At 42.3% G+C, this 20744-nt stretch overlaps 1 protein-coding gene across 15 annotated transcripts in view; it reads right to left on the bottom strand.

The window, feature by feature from the left end:
* The window catches only part of neo1 (neogenin 1), a 204634-nt gene extending 196782 nt beyond the window's left edge, over positions 1-7852 (bottom strand). For 14 of the 15 annotated variants that reach the window (XM_023332282.1, XM_023332291.1, XM_023332288.1 and 11 more), the window contains exon 1: positions 7191-7852. In XM_023332282.1, coding sequence (XP_023188050.1) covers positions 7191-7281 — 91 coding nt within the window. In that variant the 5' untranslated portion in view covers positions 7282-7852. The remainder of the gene's footprint in view (positions 1-7190) is intronic. The other variant, XM_023332283.1, reaches the window with a different exon arrangement.
* Positions 7853-20744: the final 12892 nt, after the last annotated feature.

Here is a 20744-nt window from a genome sequence, read left to right as displayed (position 1 = left end):
ACTCAGGAAGCCTTCTCTCATGTTTGTGTCTTCTATAGTAATGTATATTTCTGAGGAATTGATTATGATTTTATTTGCTTTGTAGTCAAAATCATTCAAATTAACCCTTAAACCACACCACTGTGTAACGAATCTACAGTGTGTACCACATTACACAATCAACTTCCTAAAACCAGTCTAGATTTCATTGATACTCACAGATAATCAAAGTAGACAAATACTAAAAAGCATCTTCAACCAGGCTGCATTTATTTCTCCACTACTGGAGACTTTTTTGGGGAAAATTCATCACAACTTGGACGCCCTCCAGAAACACAGCAGAGAATAAATTATTGTCTGAGAGCTGCAAGGTGCTGGACATCCAGCATGCAAAAGAAAGTTATTATAATGTGTCTCGAAGAACAGTAATTTTTCTTAATTTACAACTAAGGACTGTGGGATTTATTGGTGCGGCTTTGCAAGATTCTGTAGGATAACCAACATTTTAGCATAGTTTAAGCCAAAAAGACGGAGCTCCTCCTCATTGTCTTAGTAAAACGTTTTCCATTTAACGTATAAATGATTGTATGCATGCTCAGCTCAGATGAGTAATAATCCTGGAAGATTTTACCTGAATGCAAGGGCCAATAGGAAACACCAGGTTGTTTGCTCTGCAGCTTGCCACAGCTACAGCGTAGCTGGGAAAGACGTGCACTTTGACCCCGTATGCCCTGAAGACTGGGCAACGCCAGGCTGCTTACGAAAACACGAGCAACTATGACTGCGGCACAGCAGAACATAAATATTACAGGACGTATCTCGGCAGAAGATGACGGCTCGCTCGTCATGCAGCATCCACTTACATGCCAGCATAGAGCTGCGACTGTATTCATACGTCGGGAGAATCATTATTTCTATGTAAACTGTTTACACTCATCGCTAAAAAAGAAACGGGGGAGAAGAAAAGCGAGCCGCTAAGGCTTAGTCACAACAGAGAAGATTTGATCCAGATGTCTTAAGAGATTGCAGAGGTATGTTTGCAGGTCCTTTTCGGGACGTTTTTAAAGAAACGGCTCTCACTGACATCTCAGATATCCATCTGTAGCACTGCAGCGACGTCACAGCGAGGCTTTGCAGGCTGACGGAGAGCAGTTTACGGCTGCAGAGGAGTACGCCGCATTTTTCACAACAGAACTGAAGATTTTTTTCAGACAGAAATGATCAAAGTTCTCCAATGTTTTTTAATTTTGTTTTAAAATTAGGAAAAATAAATTCTTACTATGAAAAGGTTTTAAGTAGGTAGGCATGGACAACAGATAAGGAAAAAACAAAGAAGGAATGGATGGAAAAAATACATCGATACATAATGGATGGATAAAACAAATAATAAATGGATGAAAAAAAAAGATTAATAATGGACAATGGATGGATGGATATTCCAGCTTTGGAACAAATATATTTCCCATGTTCCACTTTCAGTCTCATCCAGCTCTAGAAATTCCTCAAATCAAATTCCAAACTTTTCCAGACTGCATGGGAACCCTGTCTCCAAAGAGAGGGCACAGGTTGGTTTATATCTTAAATCACTAACTGGAATGTGGACACTGGATCGGAGCAACATGTGTGTCACCCTGGAGGTAGATAAAAGATGCTCTTCCAGAGCTCATTAAGCCTGAGCAGAATAGAACAGCTCTGGCAGTGCAAGCCCACCACGGCCGCTTCATCCTTACATCTACAAAATCAGGCACAGGGATGTTTCCAGCTCAGTCTCCTGCAAAGGATACAGCTGTTCTAATGTCTCGTGGGTAACCAAGCCTCAGAGGAATGCGCACGCTGTTCAGCACGGACAGCTCTCTGGTCTCCTGACATCTCTTCACAGTTTTTTGGGGGGGTTTGGACATGAAAAGGTCAGGCAGACATCCTGTCAGCAGAGCAAGAAAATGGGTGCTTCTGATATCTTCTTAAGATCAGCGGGAGATTCCCCAAAGAGGAGTTGAAGTTCAGCTCTTAGAAGGAAAAATGGAGCTGAAGAGAACGGCCTGGATGCAGGCAGACATCGGTTGGACTCCCCTTCGCAGCAATTCAATTTAAACAGGTTAGGTTTAGTGTTGAGAGGGCGAGCTCTCTACGGGTACAGAAGATTACATCTTGAAAATATTCCTTTGCATTTGAAAGAAGCATAACATGTGACTCAATAAAGCAGGTTAGAATGTATCTAGCAGACCAGAAGGTGAAGAAGACCTAATGTAAAAATGATTAAAAGTTGCAACCCAGAAAGATAACTGCAAAGCTTAAAAGAAAATGTGGAGGGCTCCTGATTTTAGGGTCACAACCAGCTGAGGACTTCAGGATTTATGGGAGAAACTAAACTTACCAGCTGGCTTAGGAGTGCCATGGGGATGCCCGCGGAAGTACTGGTGGAATTGGGTAGGCGGACATGGGGACAGATGGACGCCTCAGTCGAGGAGCAACAGATTTCCGTTGTCTCTCTTTGATAGCGCACAACACAAGCCTGGCTTCTCTCCACTCAGTCGCCCAACCCTTCAATGAGCGATCACAGCAACTCTAGACCTGGCTATGCCTCATAGGAGGGACACTGTGTGTTTTCAGCATGATGAACAAGCATTAAGCTTCCAGTCCAACGGCTAACGTGTGAAAGATTTGTTTGCTGAGAAACGATAGTAAATGAAAATGCACCGATTTGGACGGATGCCGATTTTCTGTTTTCTTTAGTCTTTTAAAGAGTATAAAACATGTATAGGCTCAAATAATTTGAGCCTTTATATGTCTATTAAGACTGTCTCAACAGACGGGGTAATTTGGATGCCACAAATTTTTTATTCTGCTTTTAAAAGATGTTTTTTTTGTGTGGTTCCGGGAACTGACAGTCTGATGGGACAACGCCGCGCCCCCAGCTCCCCGTTGTCTGACCATGACATTTGCCACGCTAGTCTTTAGCATCAAGCTAAGACCATGGGAGAGTTAAACAGAGAATATAAGAATATCTTCAATCGTGCATTAAAGCAAGTCCCTAAACAAGGCATTGCCGGTTACGGGAATCAACGTTTTAAAAAGATAGCCGAAACTTTTTCGGTCATAATGTTCGTCAGGTTTAAATCCTTTTTAACAAGATGCTGCAGGTACAATACGGATATTGCACACAAGCAATACTTGTCAATAGACTGCATTCTTTGATCAACCTGAGAATTTACATAAGGCGGTACTTGCAGGAGCACCAACTAGATGGGACAATGGAGACTTGACAATGGAGTCGGGGCTATAGTTACTAATGTGGGGAAATTATAGCACACCCCTCGGTTTTTTTTTAAGCGTAGAGAAACTAAAAGGTATATTGTATGAAAGGTTTCCCCCAGAAAGCCTGCCAAGCCTGGCGGTATGGGAGGCAAATAAAGCCTGGTGGCCTGCCAGGCTTATTATATACTGGGAATCTGCTATGCAAGCAGCATATTTACTGAAAAAAATATTGGCACTAACTAAGCAGGTGTAATATGCTCTGCTTTTTGTGAATTTTTTTTTTTAATTTCTTTAATCCATCCCCATGTTGTTTATTCTCAGCTAAAGAAAGGGCATCGCCTCCTATGGCTGCAGCTTCGGTCCGTCTATCCACGTGTAATGTCATTTGTTTGTCTTGTACTGAAACAAATTTTGCCTCTGTACGATGACCATAAAGGCTGATTCTGTTTTAGCAGCAGCAGAAGTAACAGCTACAGCACCATACAAGCGAATTCAGAAGCCAGAGATCCATGTCAGCTGAACGTAGCAGACCTCCCCCTCCGCTGACACACACAAACACGCGCGCGCGCACACACACACACACACACACACGACCACCAGCACAGCCCACCAACAGATGTCAAGCCTTCCACCCTGCAGATATTGATCCCTGTTTCACACTTTCAGTAACTGCTTTCATTTAAGCCTTCACTAATCTAGACGTAGAAGGGCAAAAAAGAAAAAAAGAAAGCCAGTAGTTTTCACCTAAACATTACTTATAAGGAAACGCAGAGTGTCAACCAGATGAACCTCATCCCCCCCTCACTCTCCGTCTTGCACCAGCAGTTGGATATGAGCACCAAATCCAAACTGGGCAGCTTCATTAGCGAGGCAGAGGAGTCGAACGGTTTGCCAAGTGCACAATTATCCATCCCCTCATGGACAGAGGTCATTATGAGCGATTGGAGGCCATAAATAAGTGATCAGTAAACAGCACACTCTACCCAACAGAGACCGTTTCTCAGTCTGCATAATGCCACCCCCCACCCCTTACCCTTTCCGAACTCAACAGCTGAGACCAACATGTGCAAAAGATTCCTTCCTTTTGGGCTTAAAAAAATTAAGTTAGAGGCTAGAGAAATGCTTTATTAGGTTGCGGTCACAAATTAAATTCTCAGCCTTCTCCCCCTCCCCTCCCTTTCTCACAAACTGGAATGCGGGACCACCGGAGCTTGCCAAACAACATCACAAAGGTGGTAAATTATGTTCTTAAAGGCTAAAATCCTCCGGGAAGACCCTAAATGCAGCAAAGAAAACAAAAGGGTGGATGTTTGGAAAGCCTCTGCAGAGTTGCATCCGAGGTGGTCCGTGAGGATAAGACCCCAGAGAGAGAGAGACAGAGAGCACTGTAAGAGCGGAGGATTGCCGAATGTTTGCACATTTTAGCGAGTTGTTTGCACTGTCCACGGGGAGATAATCAGCACACAGCTCCCTCCCAGGAGGGCCACGGAGATAAGATAGCGCCTAAATGGATTTTAGTCTCCTCTGACTGGGACTTGTTTACAAAAGCCTGACTTATTAAGGCTTTTTTAAAAATCCAAACAACTCCTCACCAGCCACAGAGGAGGGAAGAGAGCAGCGGGTTGGTTCAGCTTTGGTGGCTTATGTCAAAGAAAGAAGGAAGAGAGACTTTATTTTTTTTTGTTGTAAATAGTAAGTCAACTTTTCAAGTTAGAGCCACAGGTCTTCCCGCTTTGATAGAGATAAACTCTGGCTTCAGTCAGGACTTCAAAAAAATGTGTTTTAAATAGACCGAAGAAGAAGAAGAGAGTGCGGGGGGACCCCACAATTAGTAACGTGAGACTCTCTGCGTGTGGGTCCCGGCCCAATTCTCTGGAATCAATCAAAGCTCCCGGAGGAACTCCCTGCACCCCTTAATCTCCTGGTTTTATTACTTTCCAGACAGTCAGCCTGTTTCAACCCTACCCCCTCGTCTTTCTTTTGTACTGAACTCCGCTAAAGCCAAGGAGGAGCTTTTTCTTTTTCCTCCAATCTATCTCCCTCTCTCTCTCTCTCTCGCCATCTCTTCCACTACCGAGGGAGCGCTTTTCATTCAGGATAGGGTCTTTCATCAGCCTGCACATGCAAGACAGTCCAACAGCTAGCAGAGGCCCATCACTTTCACTACTTTCATCCTTTTAACTACAAAAAAAAAAAGATGAAAAAAACCATGAGTTCTTCTCACTACGACGCATTAACTATTTTGCATACCACAGGAATTAAGAGAGAGAATCTGGGCCACGTTGCACAACAGTCGGAGATGTTCAAAATTTTCAGATCACATGCTGCTGATCTTGACTGCACCTTCCAGCTTGGAAGAATGATATGGCCAGAGGTCAGAATCTGACAATTTTTCCTTAATTTGCTCTCACCGGGTGATCGGCGGACCTATTGGTATTGGGAAGGAAATGCTGATGATAAGGAGTGTGATCGTGTACGCTACGGTATCTGAGCGAGTGTCCCGTTCATCTAGACGCTGGGAGAAGCTTCCAACTCGTTGTTCCTAACGATTTTTCACGACAACATCATGAGAGGACGTCACTTTAAAATATTTGGTAAAACCCAAAGAGTTTCATGGTGTTTATCTGTCTTCTAAGCATGTATTGATGCTGGGGTAATGAGATCTCCGCTGGTCTGATGAGGCAAAATGATTATCTGACATGTATCACAAATGATTCTTTTGAGCACAGACACACCAATCAATCTAGAAGAGATTCGAAACGCCTAATTTCCCTGTGATTGTTGTTGAAAACCCAGCAATTTCTTAATGATATTATCCTCATTTATCCCAAGCCCAAACTTCTATCAAGGTGATTTTAAATAAATAAATAAGAAAACATGAGTGAAAATGTGTGCAGTTTTAATAAGAAACAGACAATAAATGGTGACAGTTTTTAAGGGGGTGAAAGAGACGAGTAAAGGTAAATCTTACAACCGAAACGTGTCCAATTCAATGGCACTGGGGTCCCTCAAGGATGTGTGTTTAGTCAACTGGTATTCACACTGCTAACATACTAACCCATGCCTGAAAATCCGTGGATTTTCACGGCCGTGAAGACAAGAGCAAAACCTTAATCATCCATCCATTTTCTAACACCCTTGTCCCTAGTGGGGTCCGGAGGTGTGCTGGTGCCCATCTCCAGCTAACGTTCAGGGCGAGAGGCGGAGTCAAAACCTTATCATGATCACCAAAATGATAGAAAATTAGAAGTGGGATCAGTGCATCTCTACTTGAGCTTAATATAAATTTTTAAAAATGGGTTGAGTACACGTGCATCAAAAGCAGAAATCTCTCATTTTCCACTATCTTGATGGAAAAAAAAAAACAAAACAAAAAATATATCACAGGACATTTTCTATCGCATCCAGGTCCAAATGGAAATCGAACACAAAGAAAAACGAAAATAGTAACTGACCAAAAAAACAAACAAACAAAAAAAAACAGATCGACATAAAGCATCTTCTGCGACCACTCAGCCTCTCTCTCACACACACACACATGCATCCACTGATTCATTCAGTCCACAAAGCAAATGTCTGCAGATGCGTTTGGATCGTCCAATCTGTAGCCGATCCAGAGACAAGCTACATCGCCAGTCTGGTTCTTTCAGGAGACAGACAGGAGTAGACAAAAGGAGGGGAGCGCGTGAAAGCACGCTGGGCTGGGCTGGGATCAAACGGCGCGCGTGCTTATGGAAAAGTAGCCTACTTTCAAAGTTAATGAGCCGCTGACCTGAGCGCCCGAGCCTCACGTTATATGGCTTCTTGGCAGAGATATTGCCCCTTACCTGCGTTCGAGTTCTGCCCCAGACCCAAACCCACCTATAAGTAAAGCGAGTTTAATGGAGGCGGGAGAGGAGGAAGGAAGCCTGCAGCTCAGAGACGTGTTTCTTTCTTTTTTTTTTTTTTTTTTTTACCTTTGTCGACATGCTTTGCCGCCGTGGTCTCCGTGAAGAGAAAGGTGAGACAGAGGAGAGAGAGGAGCGCCGGAGCTCCTCGCTCGGCCATCACTTTTCACGAATAAATCTCTGCAGGCTTTCAGGAAACCTCGGAGAAGATGTTGAAAAGCCCCCCCTCCAAAAAAAAAATAAATAAGAGATAGATATATCCTTAGAATCCCAGGCAAACCTCCTGCAAACACATCAAGGAGGGTTGAAAAAAAAAAAAAAGAAAAAGTTCAAAGTCCTAAAATGTGCAAAAACATCCAGATCCCGGTACTTTTCGAGCTCCGCTGGTGAAACGCGCAGCTGGAAGGAGAGAGCCGCAGGTTAGAGACTGTTTTCTCAACTTAGTCGAAGCAGAGGTCGTAAAGAAAAGAAAAAAAAAGAAAAAGGAAAAAAAAAAAACCCACCACACTGAGATCAATCCATTGCCGCGGAGGCGCAGCCTCGCAATAGGTTTTGCGCACTACTGCGCACCAAACAGATCACTGCGGAATACTCCGGTATCTACCGGGCACGGAGGAACAAAACGAGAAAGAGCTTCGTTAGAGAAGAGATAAGTAATCCGAGCAGAGAGGAGAAATCTGTGCCGTGGCCAGCTCACCGCTCAGGGACGGGACGTAAGAGTGAGCGGCGTGCTGAAGGGCTGGATCTGCGGCTCCCCGGAAAACAGGGCGCGGAGTCCGGCGGAAGCTCGGATCCCGGCTCGTTTGTTGAGCTCAGGCAGAAACTAAAATACGGTGTGGGACTTCACCCGGACAGCAGAGAGGCTTCAGAAGAGATTAAAAATACAACAATGATCCTGATGGTTTTGATAAACCTCTTATGAGTAAAAGACTCACTACTTTTTACTATTAAGTATTACTACTCTTATTTGAGTAAAATCTTTGGGTCTTTCTTCCCAACGTGAGAAACCTCAATTCGCTTGTTTGAACCAAAAATTCACCAGACACAAAGTTTCATAGGTTTTATTTGGAAAGAAATGTTAAAAGGGGGGGAAAAAATCGTTTACCTGACTTTGTTATTTTGTTATTTACATGGATTATTTTTCCTCCTTGGCCTTTAAAATGCCAACATTTCTACGTAACTTTATATTCTGTTCCATCTGATGATGTCATTTTTAAATATTATATCATTTAAAATAAAATGACTGCGCAGGTTTCTGACAGCTACGTTTTCCTTTTACTTGAGTATAAAACATGGGTTAGTGGTGCTTCGCTTACTTGAGTACAATTTTGGGGCACTATGATAACAGTAGTCAAAGCTCGTCTTAAACAAAGTTTATTACTAATTCTATTTTTATGTTATTTGATCTTCAAGTGAAACCAACCCCCAAATCAACTTTTTTTTATTTTATTTTATCTGGTAATAAACTGTCTAAATAGATTCTTAGGGGTGCCATCTTTATGTTTCTCTGCAAATTTTGACATTTTCGTGTAAATATGTTTTGTTGTGCAATATTGTGACTAAAACTCTCTCTCAGGTTGAACAGCCACTAAGCAGTGGACATTTCCTGTAAGTTTTGCCAAAAGCCTTTAACATAAGATTGACCTTTTTTTTTTTTTAATGCAAAACAAACCAAATTCCTCATCTGCTGGTGGGACAATGTAACCAGTGGATCATATTTACACGTGGATATTTAACCTCAAATTCAACAATACTGAGTAATTCACGGAATATGACTAATAAAACTCCAGGAAAGGCCGTTTAAAACGTTTTGTAAAAAATTTAATAAAAATCAATTGCTATTCGTGGTGAGGAATACATCAGGAGATTTATGCGCAGCAAAATCATTTAAATCACACGCTTGTACACTTTTGTCTCATCTTGCTGCTGCCACACCTGGGTTCCCCCAGTGAAAGATTATTCTAGTCCTTCCTGCAATCTGTTGTTGATGAACTTCTTCCCACAGGCTATCGGGTTTCACGCCGTGCTGATAATCTGCTTTGAAATAAAATCTCGACGTCACTTTATGTTCAAAAGGACAGAAATGTGAAACTAAGCGCAGGTTTGAAGAGTTCCCCATGCCACCCTGGAGACTGACATCCAATTGAAACGCCGTGAAAGGAGATCTGGGTTCATCTCGCCAGATTTCCATGCATTCAGAGAGTTCAGAAGCAGCGACGCTACGTTATATTTCACTTTGTGACAGCCAAGGCTTCCCTTTAACAAGCTTCACAGATAAACCTACGCCAGCTGAAAAATGTTCCCCCAAAGAATAGGGTTTTGTTGTTGTTGTTGTTGTTCCTCTTCGGGAATATCTCGGCACAGAGGCTAACATCTGCAACCCGACTCTTACGGACGACTTCACATGATGGCTTTAAGTCAGGAGATGCGATTAAAAAACACCCGTAAGTTTCGGATCAAGTTGCAGGGGAAGGAAGCAGAGATCCAGTTTGTATGAACAAGGGGGTTTTCTTGATCGCCTGATCGTTTTTGGCCTTCTTGAGGTTGTTAGAAAAGCTGACAGCTTGCTTGCAGTGCAATGGATCAGAATCCAGAGAGCTCGGACAAGCACTGCTGTATTCTCTCTCAGCTTGTGACTTGGCTCTAGGGAGAATCAAAACGGGTGGGAATGGTGTCTTTGTTGCACCAGCACAGCTCTGCCTTCCCCTCTTTACTCTCTTGAACAGCGCCCCCCGCTGGTCTGAGCCACTCACGGCAGATTAATCATGAACACATCAGCTCCTCGGGCATGACAGAGACTCTTTTGTTTGCCTGCTTGCTGCCCTGGACATGTGCCCATTTGATATGTCAAACATAACATTTTCATTTTCACTGATAATGATAATGCTTCAGCGACGGCATGGTGTGCCTCCAGGCTCACCTCCTGGACAAACAATGTTTTCTTTATACTTTTATCGCAATATTTCACAACACTTTTCAATCTTGTACAAACAGAAACTATCAGAGACATGAGGTGAGCTATAAAAGCAAGAAAAACACAGATCTTTAACTATGTGGTCTGCCTGAGAGATCCCTTCTTGTTATTAATGCTCACTGGGTGTTACTGAGTCCAGACATGAACATTTTATGGGTTAGCAGAAAAATAGGCCGAATGTGATTGGAGAAATAAGATAAAGTGTCATAAAACTAAGGAGTTCATGAGGAACTTATTTTTGTGAATGAAATCTATTTCAGTTTTTCACTGGTATTTAATTTATATTTTGCAAAGGCGGTGACATCCTAGATTGAGCAGTTTTGGAAAAACCTAACTTTTTAGCAAAGTATCTTCATCAAGTGAAAGAAAGGAACTAACAACGATTTATTTCTGTTAGATTCTATGCAAGAATTAAGTCACTTCCCATGATGTTGGTTAGCCAAGAAACAATCAACTGATTCACAGCAGAGGAGTTCAGGCGTTGATGAATGTTTCTTGTTTCTGTTGGGTTTGCCTCTTGTTCCCCAATAACATCTACACACAGTGTGGTCGTCTAATCAAGGTTTCTTTGAAAGCAGGAAGCAAGATGCTAAAAGAAGTCTCCAAAACTCAAAAACAAACAAACAAAAAAAAGACTCTACAGGGTTAACTTCCACATGAGGTATACAACACCTTTGCTCTGTAGAAAAACAGTGAAGGCCAGACTGAAGTTTAGCAAAGATAACAGAGAAAGACGAGTAATTTTTTTTTCTTTTTCTTTTTAGAAATAAGACGGAAATTGAACTATGTGGTCAAGCAGAGCAGAGAGGTGGAAGTGTCATGGGTCGGTCCTGGCCAGCCCACCATAATAAAATCCACCATGAACTAATGAATGAATACTTGAGGTGTATGCACCATATTAAAAAAAGAAAGCGGCAGCAAAGCCACATCCTCCAACATGACAATGTCCCAAAATATACAAGTAAATCCACCACAGAATTTCTGGAAATTAAGAAACAGAAAGTCTTTGGTCAAATCAAAGATATAACTTAAGAGCAACAGCATAAGATTCATAATCTTAACAGCATTTCATCACTTCAACAGCGATGATAGGCAAGAAAGCTGTGTAGCGGTGCTGATGGTGGGGCCACCAGATGTTTGCCAGAGGGTGTGAGGAGTCTCTGACAACATTCAGAACGCTGCTCTTGCAGTGGCTCTGAAACAGATCCTGGACAAAGAGGTAGAGACACTCCAACAGCCTTCTCAACTCCCCTTACTGTCTTCTGAAGGGCCCTCTTTGCTGCACAAAGACACACTCACCCACATGTCTGCAAAATGATGTGAGGATGCTGGTAACAGCGCGATCGTTGCTTCAGATTCTTTAGAAAGTGCAGTCTCTGCACGAGGCCAGGGGCCATCAGACATCTGTAATTTGAAGGAACTTAATGCCTTCCTCTCTCTCTAATGCACAAACATCTTAACGGTTCATTGAACCAGCACAGAAGGGAAGTCACACTACTATGGAATAGTCTGCAAAATTTGATGATCAGGCTTTGCTCTTGTCTTCGTCATGGATTTGCAGGCATGGGTTAGCATGCTAGCCCTGTAAATAGCAAGAGGACCAAACACACAGCCTTGAGGGGCCCCAGTGCTCAGTACAATTGAGTTGGAGAGGTTTTGTTTGTAAGATTCGCCTTCATTCGGATTCTTCAGTCCCAGGTTGTCCTCGGATCTGTTTGTCCTCAGAGTGACCCCTGGAGGGCGCTGGTGAGCACAGTTTGTTGTCTGAACAGCTGCATGGTGTGTGAGTTTTTTTGTTCTTCTCTGCTCTATGTAAGTGTATTCTTTCTTTAATGTTTTGTAAATTAACTTTTAAATTATTTTATTTTGTGTTTAACTTCTACAGTGAGGGAAAAAAAAAAAAAAACAAGTAGAAAATGTTTTGTTGTTGAGATACGGCTTGACCGTATCTCAATTTTTTTTTAAAACAGTGTTGATCCACAATTGTTTTAAACAGCAGCTATGTCATGTTCTGTATAAAAAATAAAGAATAATAATACAAATTAGAGTTCAAAAGCAATTTAATAGCCAACAGTCCAGACATCTGAAGTCTTCTTGGGAACAAAATGTTCCCCCAATCACAACCCTTTGATATGCTTATCAACATATAAGTGAGAATACAAAAGGCCTTCCATCCAGAAGGAAAATGCATCATACAACTTACTGTATGAACACTGCATAAGTAGATTTTAAAGGTTAAAAATTTAAGCCGTTTAAAAATGTATCTGTCAGCATAGATTTGCACTGTATGAACTAAACAAATAAAGTGACTTGTACAAAATCTGAGCTTTAAAGTTTGGAGAATGTGTGGCAAATGCATGAGTACATTACTTAAATTACAAGAGACACTGTAGACTCATTGTGCTTTTTCTGCTTTCAGACTTCAGGGTAATACCCTGGAAATTTGCTGAATCTTCATCCAAAGATTCAGCAAATAAAGTTGTACCAACATCAGCTCATCTATTTACAAAGCAGTAACAAATAATAGGTATCAGCTAGATCGGTTTATCATGAGACTCCCACTCCCTACAGTCTAAGTAATCACTATTTTTTTTAAAAGCTCCACAGGCGTCACGGTTTTGTTTTGGTTAAATATCCGGGCGGTTACTTCAATTGACGGGATCACACTTGTACTGCCAACCACTTTATCTCTCCAACAGCCAAAAACGCTGTTGAACATGGCAAATACTGCACTGCACACAAGCAACGACGTCCAAGTTCAGACTTTTTGTAGCTTTTCAAACACAGTGCCTTCAAAGTTATTGTCGTATTTAAAGTACTCCAAGCTTTTCCACCTGTGGACTCATTACCAGTCACTTATCTCTGAGTTAATGGATTTAGTTTGACATTAATCGCTAAACTTTAGCAAAGGTCTAGGAAATTATAAACAGATGTCTCATGTTCAACAAAAGCTACGTGACCTGGAGACGTTTTATTTTAAATAAGTGTAACTACTGAGAAAAAACAGTTTTGCATTAATACAGACAAAGAATCTACAATTCCTGAACTGATATAGTCACGCGGACATGTTGTGATTAGCAAACCTCGCTAATCCTTTACGTTGTTGTTAAATTACTGTCCAGTGATTAGACGCGTATCAAATACCTGCATTGTTTAATTATCTTGAAAAGGTTCCTTTACAATAAAAGCTGTGGTTTTAATCAGATTGGCCCGGTAAGAAAATAATCAGCTGCCTTCATCTCACTAGAGCTATACACGCCCAAGTGAAATCACTCTATTAGTCTACAAGCCAGACTGTTAAGTTGCAAAAGAGGCGCACATGTGCCTGAAATCTTTGTTCCTGTGCTCGTCAGGTAATGATAAAAAGAAAAGCATCTTCCTTTTACATCACTCGTCCTGGGAAACTGATGCTAAAAACAGTTTTTTTGGAAGAAGCTTCAAAATAAAAGTGTCCAGGAACCAACAGGAGCATTTCCCCGCTGAGAGCTGGACTTCAGATATTGATGCTGCCGATGCAGAGCTTGCTCAGCACTGGCAGTATTTTTAGTTTTAGTCATGAGTCAATAATGCCAAAAAAAAGAGGAAAAAAAAGACACTTCTTTTTCAAGAATAATATCAATGACAAGTTGAGAATCTTGAGGGAAAAGAAAGGATGCTGGGTTAATTATCATTTTGAGTGTTTAGGATGAAAAGTTGCTTCTGAGAAGCAAAGATGTAGAGTCGCATTTCATCTGACGGGAGGGTTTAACTCTCAGTCCCGCTGAAGGACATGAATAGAAAGTGGGATCAAAACATCCAAGAGCAACTTAGTCCAACAATCCTGGCATAATTTAGTGATGATCTGTGTATTTTCCAGCGTGATGGAGCACCATCTCACAAAGCAAACGCCACAAAGTATATCTTGTCTCTGTTTTTTAGCTGACGGCACCTTTAAAACTCGCACCAAAAACCCCTGAACGGAGCGTTTTGTCAGATTACTCTCGCTTCTGCTTGTAGCTGGGGTTCACATAAGCGGTTATTACACGGTAAAGATCAACATTTGTTCTTCTGCGAGACACCTAAGAAGCCAAAACATATATTCAGAGAACAAGAAACACCACCTCAGCTTTTCACATAAGCTCATGCTCTTCATAATGAGGCAATATATCCCACAGCAGCACTGCCTGTTACACTCGGCACACATCCACAGGCCAATTATATTCTGTGCAGGCGCACAGCTGGGCTCAAAGTCAACTCATATTTCTAACAACAATTCCCTCCTCCTGCACAGCCTGTTGCTTTCTATTGTGGGAAAACTGTTTCCTCCTGATTAACGAATAAGGTCATCGGGATGCAGGGTCTTTGAACTCGGTTGAGATACTCGCGTCGTAAATTTCCTCATGTCAGCTGAGCAGTTGAGGAAATGGCCTGCAGATTACGCAGCATGGAAATGACGGTGGATTAGCGTGCGCCTCAAGCAGATGTTAAGTGCAGCAATTCACACGTACGATTATGTTCAGCTAGAAGAAGCAGCCATATGTACAGTAAGCCGGCATCGTTAAGTTGCAAGGCTGTGTCTAGTCAAGTTTACTTGTAAGTATTTAAGCAACAAAGTGTTTCACATCAAGAAAACATAATACAGTAATCAATTATGAAACAAGCAATAAATATTATTTTTTCTGTCAAATATCATCACCAAAATACACATCAAATATGTTGATCAATGTTTCACTTACTACTAACCTCAACTAGTGGATTTTTAGTCTTGATTTAAAGGAACTCAGTGTTTCAGATGTTTTGCAGTTTTATTGAAGTTTGTTTCAGGTTGTGGTGCTTAGAAGCTGAAAGCTGCTTCTCCGTATTTGGTTTTGAGAATGCAGAATAAACCAGAACCAAAATACCTGAGTGATCTGGAAGGTTAATACAACAGCAGCATATCTTTAATGTATTGTGCTAAGCTGTTAATTGATTTATAAACTAACAAAAGTATTTTTTTTACCCCTCCAGGGGGTCTTTTGTGGGCTCTAGTGTCCCTTATATGTCAGTGGGCTGACAGGATACAGGGAAGGAGAGGGGGGAAGACATGTGGCAAATGTCGTCGGATCCGGGAGTCGAACCTGCGACGGCCGCGTCAAGGACTCAAGGCCTCCAAATACGGGTCGCGCTAACCGCTACGCCACCACGGCACGCCCAAACAAAAGTATTTTAAAGTTATTCTCTGAGCTACAGGGAGCCAGTATAGTTGGGTGATGTGCTCTATCTTCCTGGTTTTAGTCAGAATGCGAGCAGCAGCGTCCTGTATCAGCTGCATTTGTCTGATATTTTAGACAGACCTGTGAAGACACTGTTGCAGTAATCAGTGTGACTAAAGAAACATGTAGTTGAATTTCTCTGGATCTTACATTAGTCCTTTATTCCTGGAAATGTTCTTCAGCTGATAGAAGGCTGGCTTTGTAACTGTCTTTATGTGTCTCTGAATGTTCAGGCCAGAGTCCGTCACTACACCCAGATTTCTGATCGTTTTTAGCTGTAATAACTGAAGCTGAGCTTTGACTCTAGATCGTTCCTCTTTAGGTCCAAAAATAACGACTTCAATTTCGTTTCTATTCAGCTGGAGAAAGTTATGTCACACCCATGCATTCATTTGTTCTCTATATGTACAGTATTCTCTCTATATTCACAGCTCCTAAGGTCAGTGGATCAGACTTTCTGTTTGTATAATCGCCATGGATTATCATCGAGTGGAAGATGATCCGGATCTTACTCGGAGCCAGATTAAGAGACACCCGAGGCTGAGCTCCACTGGTCTTCAGTGTGGAATTTGGCACATCCTCGGGATTATTTACACTCCGAATGAAATGTCACCTCATCCCGTAACCACTCAGCGTAGAGGAGCCGCCATGAAACTACAACGCTTGTTCACTGACCCATTAACTGAATAAAGAAGGCATTTATTGTCATTTAATGGTTTTCTGTGAAACAGAGCTGTGTGTGTGTGTGTGCGTTGTTTCTAATACCTTGTGGGGACCATTTTCCTGACATATACTACGTTGTGGGGACACACAGCTCCTTGTAGGGTTGTAGGGACTGAAGCCTGGTCCCCACAAGGGTTTTGTGCTGTTTTTGGGTCAGGGGTCAGATTCAGGACTAAGGTGTGAATTGAGTTTTGGATAGGGTTAGGGTTAGGTATGTAATGATTAGGGGTTAGGATAAGGGTAAGGGTAAGGTTTAGGCCAGAGGTGGGCAATCCTGGTCCTTGAGGGCCGGTGTCCTGCAACTCTTAGATGTCTCCCTGGTCCAACACACTTGAATCCAACAGCTGAATCACCTCCTAAGTCACAGGTGTCAAACTCCAGTCCTCGAGGGCCGCTGTCCTACAGCTTTTAGATGTGCCACAGGTACAAAACACTGGAATGAAATGGCTTAATTACCTCCTCCTGGTGTAGATCAGTTTTCCAGAGCCTTAATGACCTAATTATTCTATTCAGGTGTGGTGCAGCAGAGGCACATCTAAAAGTTGGAGGACAGCGGCCCTCGAGGACTGGAGTTTGACACCCCTGTCCTAAGTGCAGTCAAGTTTTCCAGAGTCCTGCTAATGACATCATTATTTGACTCAGGTGTGCTGAAGTAGAGATACATCTAAAATTTGCAGGAGACCGGCCCTCGAGGCCTGGAGTTGCCCACCCCTGGTTTAGGCTGTAGAAATGAATGGAAGTCAATGGAAAGTCCCCGCAACCATAGCTGCGCAAACATGTGTGTTTGTGGGCGTGTGTGTGTGTGTAAGGAGCCTTGCCTTGCGGACAAAAAAAAACATCTCACAAGCAAGTTGGATTGACTTCCATGCGTGTTGCTACATTTGTTTTTGTTTGCCGTGCAGCCAATTCAAAGCTGACGGTGAGGATGGCAACATGGACGACCTCCATTTCCGCAGGAGGAGGTCGGCGCACACTGAGACACACCTATCGTCCAAGTGCTTACCTGGGCACATTTTCATACATTGGCACGGCTCGCTTCACACAAGTCAGCACTTTCTTTCCCTGTCTTCTTCCTTTTCCTGGACGCTGGTAATTACCGGTCCCAATTACCTCTCATTGTGAAGCCGAAGAGTTTCAGCCTGCTCACACCAGCCCCTTGGTGGATGTGAGACAATCAGATTTGCGCTTTCAACTGCTCAGGCTGAAAGACAAAGGTAAAGATTTTTTTTAATACGATAAATAAAATACTAGCACTCATTTGATCAAGAACAGAGCTGTTTAGTGGTCTTGATGGGTGTAAATAGTACGAAATTAGGTTTAGGGAAAAATGAAATAGAGTACTGATTCTGAGTGTCTGACACCACTTTTGTTGTAGAAACAGTATTTCTAGACTGGTTATATGAACAAGTCACCTTTTAGGATGTTTTCACACCACACAGTCCGGTAGACTCGATTCAATTGGTGACCAAAATTTCAATATTTGTTACATTTTTCAGCTGGTGCGGTTCACTTTCACACTGTCCTGTGTCAAACGATCTGAACTAATTGGCAAACCTGTTCACCCCCTCACCTGTGGTGGTGCTGCACCAAGAACAACTGAAGGGAACTACAGGAAAACCTCTGAAGAAGACATGAGGGCAACTTCCTTCTTCACAAAATGTAAACAAAAATGGAGTAGCGTCAGATTTTAGCGCCTTATCTCCTGCTAGGTAGACTAGCATGATTGTTTTGGTTGTATTTTCCCAGAATGCCCTACACTACAATCTGCTTCCTGCTTTTGGAGCGGTCTCCGGTCCGCTTGAATCCCCAAGTGCATCCAAACCGCACCAGTTTACTTCAACTGAACAGAGACTTAGGTGGACCAGAGTTGGCTTTTTTGGTCCGCGAGATCGAGTCCGCATTCGCACCTCCCCAAATGAACCGGACTTTCTATCCATAGCTTTGTTGTTTACCTTCTGAACTCAGAAGTCAGATTTCTTGACCAGCAAGTCGGAAAAATTAACTGGAATTCCTGGAACAGAATCAGAGAAGTATCTCACCTCAAAATCAAATACGTTGAAATTATAGTTTATTTGAACTTTTTCAAATTAAATTAGTTGCACATAGTACCAGTCAACCTGTATCAGTGAACATGTTACTACATGTTTGAATACATTGAAAATGATGTCAATTTATATTCCTGATTGTAGGTAATCTGGTCAGTAATACATTTATTAATCCATTGTCTCTACCTGAATATCTTTGCAGGACTGTGGAGGGGTTGGTGCCTACCTTCTGTGGTCGATAAATGTTAGTCTGAATGAACTTGTCTTAGTTTTTCTTTCTTCTTAACCTTGCATCTTCTTCAGAGCCAACATTACCTCTCATTAAGCCATCTGTGTCTCAACAGAGGTTCTCGTGAATCCAGAAACTCATTGCACTTGCACTCTCAGTAAGTGGGGGACTGGGTGACAGGAAACACAGCTTAATGCTGAGAAATTACAGTTATCCACAAATAATGATTCCCCAAACACATTCATTTACACAGGAGGGCACACATTTACCTGGAATTTACAATTCCTAAGATGTAGTTTAAAGTCCATGGGTATTTGTATTATTTCTTTCAAAACCACAATCTGTTTTCATGAGGCAGTTGTTTATGGGAGCATTAAAAGCCCAATCAGAGGTAAAACCGGAACCTCGCTGCTGTGAGGGATATGATAAGCAGCTCAGTCATTAAGTAAACATTTCACTCTGTAGATTAAGTGCTAACACATCCACCATCTTTCCTTTTGTGATGTTCTTTTTCTTTTTTGCAACTGCCTTTTACTTCGAACTTAAGAAAATCATTTCTTAAATTGACCTTTTTTTTCTGGAGCTTTGTCTCTTCAGGAAAGACACATCGCTCTTCTTTTTAAAGGTTAGTCAGCGATAATGGCTCTCGGTCTTCCCTGAAAATGTCAGCGCTTTCTAACGAAAGAAACAGAAATTCAAATGAAAGCCATTAAGCCCGGCAGCTCTTTGTTAGCACAATCCGTTCGCCCAGGCACGATCCCCTCATACATCCGAGTCCATTTCACAGCCAGGCGTGGACGATTCCAGCTCCGGGTCGTTTCACAAACAAGGGCAGTTTCCCCCTCACCTACCCCGACACTCCAGAGTGCATCCGAACACAATACTGGAAAGAGAAAAGGCATTTATGGAGTGTTATTAAGACGGAGTCAGGTGTAATTTGTCAAGCCTGGCATTTCGAATGAATTTCACAGAGGAAGATAACGCCGCTTCCTGAGCCGTCTGGCCGTCTTACAGTAGGCTCCGTCTCTGTTAGGCTCCATCTTGTGAAGGCAGATGCTTCCCTGTCATCCCAGCGGGGGGGCTGCTCCTGCTCGGAGACGCCACGCTAACAAACCGAACGGCGTAAACACGAACTTCAAAATGAATCCTTAATGCCGCGTGAATCCTGCCACGGTGCCCGGCTTTGAGTTACAGCCACTGAGTTTGTGTTTGAAGAGGCCAACCGGGGAGGCCCTTCCCTTCCACACTCTGTTTTGGCGGATAAATATTTAGAGACTTTGTAAGAAGCCTGTTGACGCGTGAAAGTTTTAAACACGCTGTGGTAGTTAGTAGTAGTATGAACGACGAAGGAAGTATGCGCTTTGCAGCTGGTGTGTCCAAACGTTTTGTCACGTGGGCCGAAAAACGTCCAGTGAAAACTATTGACAGGCCAAGAAAAAACAACACTATATTCAAGAAAATATAGTCCCTTTTTGTAGGAAAGGATGTTATTTATTATGGATTCAAAATTTTAAAAGGATTTTTCAGGCTAAAATAAAGGCAACTAGTTCTAAGATTCTTTTGACTATGTTTATTTAATTTATTTATTTAAAAGGCAGTATAGTGTGTTTTCCAGGTGCAATCAAGCAACTATGTTAACCTCAGTAGTTAACAAAATACTATATATTAAATATGACTTAGAATAAATTTTACTTAGTAATTTAAGGCCTTGAAATTGGGCCTCTGTCTCTTTAAAAACTCCTGCTCTTTCTGAAACTCCACCTCCAGGAAGTTGTCACAACATCACTTCTCTATTAACCCTTTAAGAACGTTTTCACCAGCGCTGCACTGAGAAATAGCTTGTGTAATGAACTCACACACTCTTCACAGTTCTACCAGGCGGCAGCTAATTGCTGCTGGATAGTCTGTAGGAGCTGAAAATAAAATGACTAATACTTTGTGGCGTACTAAACATTTTCCACTGAAAGAAAACTATGTCAGTACTAATTTCACCCTGATTATAAAACGTCTCCATCTGCATCAGGCACAAGTACTGAATGGGCCACATGTATCATCCTTGCATTGCAGTGTGAGGTTGCACTTTGGACACCCCTGGCTTTACAGAATTATAGGAACATGTTAACACCATCGTGAGCTCTTTCCAGATGGAGCTGAGCTCTCTAATTTTCCCTCTCTGAATGAATGGCATTCTTTCATCTATGATGAGCAACAATGAGATGGGGTGAAGTCACTTAAGGGGCTGTCTGGCCAACATATGCACCCTTCCTGAGATGAACATGCAGCTTCCCTCCGGGCTGCTGCTCTTGAGGTTAAGGGGCTTTCTTGCTGCCAATTGGTATGCTGTTTTTCTTTGTTGAACTGCCTCAGCCACTTTAAAAAGTCTCCTCTTCTCTCAAACAACGGGGACCGAAGCAGCCTCAA

The sequence above is a fragment of the Xiphophorus maculatus genome, chromosome 4 (assembly GCF_002775205.1).
Source record: "Xiphophorus maculatus strain JP 163 A chromosome 4, X_maculatus-5.0-male, whole genome shotgun sequence".
Classification (NCBI taxonomy): domain Eukaryota; kingdom Metazoa; phylum Chordata; class Actinopteri; order Cyprinodontiformes; family Poeciliidae; genus Xiphophorus; species Xiphophorus maculatus.
This window is presented reverse-complemented; position numbering and strand designations above follow the sequence as displayed.